The sequence below is a fragment of the Nomascus leucogenys genome, chromosome 12, assembly GCF_006542625.1.
Source record: "Nomascus leucogenys isolate Asia chromosome 12, Asia_NLE_v1, whole genome shotgun sequence".
Taxonomy (NCBI): Eukaryota; Metazoa; Chordata; class Mammalia; order Primates; family Hylobatidae; genus Nomascus; species Nomascus leucogenys.
In genome coordinates this window covers 48,364,498-48,370,335 of record NC_044392.1, presented here as the reverse complement: position 1 = coordinate 48,370,335, position 5,838 = coordinate 48,364,498, and the positions used below count along the sequence as shown (strand labels likewise).

Genomic DNA, 5,838 nt, shown 5'->3' with positions numbered 1-5,838 from the left:
ACAATTAGAAAAAAATTACAGTCATTCATATAAATTTACAATGTGGGACATAATGCTTTACTTTTGATTTGCCTCATAGCTACATTCTAGATCTCAGCCATGTCCACATCCAAGTCGTGATAACAGAAGATCTAAAAAGCCAGTCACTTGCTTAATAAAAATTTTATGAAATTTAAGTCACTGACATCATACAATTAAAGCAAGCAGACCAATCTTTATGAGGTTTCAAACCTGCTGCCAACTTACCATCCAGATCTAAATCAGACTGATTGACATATTGGGTACCACATCACTAGGGGCATGGATCATGTGATCCCTCAGGCCAAGTATTCTAAGAATCAGTGAGTCTGCTTCTGAGTAAGACTTACCTATGAGCCAAGGGATTGATATCCTGACCACTCCCTTATAACAAAGCCTTTTGTAACAACCTGAGCAGGAAAAGAAGAGTCACACTCAAGCAACATAGGTACAGATCTCTGCAGGATGACATATCCTCAGCATGTATGTTTGCATGCTCCAGGTTCTTATGCTGATAGCCTAAGTCATGTGGAATAACTATTCATAAACTCTATAGTGCTATGCAAATGCTGGCTTCATGCCTGACCAAAAAATAAATGTGTGTGTATATACATATGTATGTACATACATATATGTGTATATACACACACTTTTAGAAATAATGATAATGATAACTTGTAGTATGCATAAAATGTGCAAGGAATGGTTCTATGAGCTTTAAGTATGTTATCTCATTTAATACTCCTAAAAAACTCATAAAGGGGAGGTTATTAAAATCCCCAACTTACAGTCAAGGAAACTGAGGCAGTGAGATTAGTTTGTCTTACATTATATAAGTAGTATCAGAGCTAGGATTCATCCTCAAGATGTCTGGCTCCAAATCCCCAAAGCTAACTTCCAAGTACTTTCTCCAAGCTCAAGCTGATTTTCAGAGGCAGATCTACTTTGAATGTGTGCTCCACACAATGCACACCTAATGCCCACACCACACTTAGAAACACATACACATGGCTGGGCACGGTGGCTCAAGCCTGTAATCCCAGCACCTTGGGAGGTGAAGGCAGGTGGATCACGAGGTCAGGAGATCGAGACCATCCTGGCCAACACGGTGAAACCCTGTCTCTACTAAAAAAAATACAAAAAAAAATTAGCCAGGTGTGGTGGCAGGCACCTGTAGCCCCAGCTACTCGGGAGGCTGAGGCAGAAGAATGGCATGAACCCGGGAGGCGGAGCTCGCAGTGAGCCGAGATCTTGCCACTGCACTCCAGCCCAGGCAACAGAGCGAGACTCTGTCTCAAAAAAAAAAAAAGAAACACACATACATGCACACACACACAGGCACACACACACGTAAACAACTCCCAGTGGCAAAGTGGTGGGACACGTGAAAAAACTAAGAGGCTTCTGTGTTTCTTTGTTCAAACCTGGATGCCTGGAGCTCATAAATTAACATTGCTAGGGGGAAGAAGGAGAACATTTGGGGGACCACACTTCAAGAGCAAGAACTGAGAGGTAGGCACCTCTAAGAGAATAAGGTGCCAGGTGGTGGTAGGAATTCACTCCCACTCCATTTCTAAGTCATATTCCACACTAGGAACCACTCCCCTGAGCCCCGTGGAGAAAGGCAGATGTGGAGCTGCCAGTCACTCCTTGTCACAGGACCCATGTGGGTGTCAGGAGACAGATCCTTTCATTCCCAGGCCCTGTCTCACAGCTGGAGGCAGAGCCCAGGCCAGGATAAAAGGGCTCATGACCAGAGCACCCCATCCATTCACCTCCTGAGGTGCTGAAGGACCCTGTGACCTCGGTAAGTGTCCACTGGGAAAAGGAGCAGGGGCTTCCACAGAGGGATGCCCAGACCAGGGCAGGAGGGAAGGCCAGGCAGGGCTTTGTTGGGGAGGGGTAGCTGGATTAGAAGAGGTAGAGAATGTCTAGAAATTCTGATGGAGTTCAAGCTGTGGGGCAGGAGAGATGGGAAGCACCTGGATGATTTGTATGTCTGTGCTTCGTGCTCTAATCCAAATTAGTTCTGTATTTTTTTTAGTGTCTCCTATTCCAGATAAGTTAAAACAAACTTTCCTTTCAGAGTGTAGATCTTAGCAATTCAACTGTGTCTCTTCCCCGAAGCCTGTACTGGGATTATAGTGGTTCTCAAATAATGGAGACCAGAGACCAGAGGAAGCATATTTGGAGCTTGATAAACACAGAGATACATGGCCCTTACACCTTCATCAGGAGTCAGTTAGTCATGAGTGGTGTCTGGGCATCTGTATCAGAAGCCCCAGTGTTGAACAGCAAATAACAAATTGAAATTTATGGTTGCCAGGGTGGCAGATGGAGGAGTCTGTGGGTTCTAAGAGGGAGCTTCACTAGGCATTGGTTCACCAGACCGGGAAATCTAGGGTCACGTGTCAGCTTGCTACAATTAGCTTTAGACCTCATTTCTCCATTTATAATATGATTTGGGATAGCCAACTCATATGATGCCCTTTGCAATTCTGACTGTAATATATTGTGTGTTTGTGTCAACCAAATACAGCCATCTGGGAAGCTCCTCCAAAAAGGAATCTTTATTTTTATTTTATTATTTTATTTCATTTATTTTTGAGACAAAGTGTCATTCTATTGCCCAGACTGCAGTGCCGTGGCATTGGCTCCCTGCAGCATTGGCCTCCTGGGCTCAAATGATCCTCCAGCCTCAGCCTTCTAAGTAGTTGGGACTACAGGTGCATGCCACCGTACCCAGCTATTTTTTTCTTTTTAGAGATAGGGTCTTGTTTATTTTTTAAAAAGCAGAACTGCGGGTTTAAACTGGCTCCTAGATTGGACATTTTCAGAATTCTAAGTGGTGCAGAAGGGTAGACTTCAGTCAGATTCTGTGAATGTCAAGTTGCCTTTTCCACTTAAAGGACATTAATTTTGGGCAAGTTTGTTAATGCAGTTGTCCTCATTATGTTGCTTGGTTAAAATAAGATAGTCTATTTTATAAAAACATCCTGATGATCCTATAAGACATTGTGAAAGCATCTGACAAACAATTTTAGAGATAATTTCTCTCTGACTTACTTGAACAGGTTTTAAAAATGTAGCAAAAATAAATGATGGTAAAAAGGCAATAAGGGTGGCCTCTGTGCCTGGCTCTAACTTGCTGTCTGACTCTCCTTCAGCTCCTGAACACCCACCGCCCAGATGTCCTGCCAGCAGAGCCAGCAGCAGTGCCAGCCCCCTCCCAAGTGCACCCCCAAGTGCCCTCCCAAGTGCCCCACCCCTAAGTGCCCCCCAAAGTGCCCCCCTAAGTGTCCTCCAGTCTCTTCCTGCTGCAGTGTCAGCTCCGGAGGCTGCTGTGGCTCCAGCTCTGGGGGCTGCTGCAGCTCTGGGGGAGGTGGCTGCTGCCTGAGCCACCATAGGCGCCGCAGGTCCCACTGTCACAGACCCCAGAGCTCTGGCTGCTGCAGCCAGCCCTCGGGGGGCTCCAGCTGCTGTGGAGAGGGGAGCAGCCAGCACTCTGGAGGCTGCTGCTGAAGTGGACTCTGCACCTAGAAGAGCAGACTTGGGTGAAATGAATGATCAAACATTTCCTCCTCACCTTTCTCCTCCTGGGCCTGCAAGAGTGGCTGAGATGCCCCCGTGAAGGCTCTGAGCTCTGGCCTAGAGGATCCCTCTGCCCTGGGATCCAGAAACTTGGCTCTTCTCCCACAAACCTGTCTGCTGCCCCTGACACCAACTGTGTTGTCTACTCTGGGATCCCAAGCCACAAACTCACTCTCCAGCTCATTTCCTGCAGCCTCAAGTGAAACAATAAAGCAAAAGATCTTCTGGCCACTTATTGTGGACTGTTCCTTGCCTGTTTGTGTCTCCAATATTTTTTCACTGTTCTCTATTTTCCTGCTGCCTGGAAGCTTTGGAAATCAAAGATGTGCTAGTCGCATGGCTAAAGGTAGGGAGAGGGGGAGAGAAAAACATCTCTGGCTCCTACTTTGACACCTTATGTCAGAGGAATCACTACGTGGCTCTGCCTGTGCCCATCCTCCTGGTGTTTCAGGAACACAGAGCCTTGTGCTTTGGATTTTCTTCAGGGTCCTACTTGGTCTCCAGGGTGTGGCAGGGAGACAGATGTGCACCCCATCCTTTCATCCATCTACCCCTCCTTCCCTTTACAATACTGCCCACTCACTCCCAAATTTCATTCTCTTTCAGTAAAAAATATTAGGAAATTATACATAAACTTTCTGCAAATAGACCATGAATCTTAGACTATTCTAACTACAAGTATGCATAGAACATGTGGTAAATACGATTTGAAAAACCTTAAAAATCCGTAGAAAAGGAGTCAGTATGTTAAAAATCAATGTCTTTGTTTTCTCTCCCAGAGTCCCAGGTCCAATCTTTCCAGTCAAACATTTCGTCTTTATATTTTGTGAAGAAGTCCTGATTTTTCATCAATATTTTTTCAATTACAAATTTTACATGAGATTGAATAATTGTTAATTTAATTTTGTGTGTATTATGCCTCAATAGTTTTACTATGAACTGGATAAGTGGGCAATACCCTACACTTATTTTTTAATCCATGAAAACCCCCTGGTGTCTTGCAGATCAGACAGCAAGAACATGTAGGAATAATCTGATGTCCACCTCACAAATGCTCTGATTAATACAACCTCTAGATGTCCCTGTGTCTTTGGTGACTCACCCGAGGGACATCCAGTACAATGATTCTCAGCCATATGCCTGCTTCTTGACTATTCCAGGAGACTAGATGAGGGATATATTCCCTTTGGCTTCAGTAACAAGAAGGAGCTCAAGCACTGCACATATTGGGTGACCTCTCCAAATAATTCAATTAGCATATTAATAAGTATGGAGCTGACTGGTGGCCAAAGTGACAAATGATACCATTCCCCAGAAAGGAAATAATGTTCCAGCTGGGACCAGACACACGCTAAGGTCCAGGTTTCTCTCTCCACAACTTGCACTGCGTGCTCCCTAAGGGCAGCTGCTATATAGCCATCTCAGACCAGAGTTCCATGAAAGCCAAGACCGTGTTTTCCCATAAGGTCATAAAGATTTTCTTGTATATTTTCTTCTACAACTTTTATTGTTTTAGGCCCTCAGTTCGGTTTTTGATCCATTCTGAGTTAAATGTTTTTAACGTTATAAGATAAGGGTCAATTTTATTATTTTGCTTGTGGTTTTCCAGTAGCCCTAGCATTATTTGTTGAAAGACTATTGTTTCCTTGGTGAAACAGTCAAATTTTTGGCACCCTTGTCAAAAAATCGTTAACCATCAATTTATGGTTTATTTTTGACACTCAATTCTCTTCCACTGTTCTTTGTGTGTAGCTTTAGTTGACAGTTTTGTTTTGATTCTTGTTTTTTGTTTTTCTTCTTGGCATTTTGATGTTTTTTTTTCTTGTTTGTTTGTTTTATTATTATTATACTTTAAGTTTTAGGGTGCATGTGCACAATGTGCAGGTTTGTTACATATGTATCCATGTGACATTTTGCTGTGCTGCACCCATTAACTAGTCATTTAGCATTAGGTATATCTCCTAATGCTGTCGCTCCCGCCTCCCCCCAACGCATAACAGTCCCTGGAGTGTGATGTTCCCCTTCCTGTGTCCATGTGTTCTCATTGTTCAATTCCCACCTATGAGTGAGAACATGTGGTGTTTGGTTTTATGTCCTTGTGATAGTTTACTGAGAATGATGTTTTCCAGTTTCATCCATGTCCCTACAAAGGACATGAACTCATCATTTTTTATGGCTGCATAGTATTCCATGGTGTATATGTGCCACATTTTCTTAATCCAGTCTATC

At 43.7% G+C, this 5,838-nt stretch overlaps 1 protein-coding gene across 1 annotated transcript; it reads left to right on the top strand.

The window, feature by feature from the left end:
* Positions 1-3,207: 3,207 nt before the first annotated feature.
* Positions 3,208-3,826, top strand: LOC105740585 (late cornified envelope protein 1C-like). Its single transcript, XM_012511071.1, has one exon. The coding sequence runs from the start codon at positions 3,208-3,210 to the stop codon at positions 3,538-3,540; it is 333 nt and encodes a 110-aa protein (XP_012366525.1). The 3' UTR covers positions 3,541-3,826.
* The last annotated feature ends 2,012 nt before the right edge of the window (positions 3,827-5,838 follow it).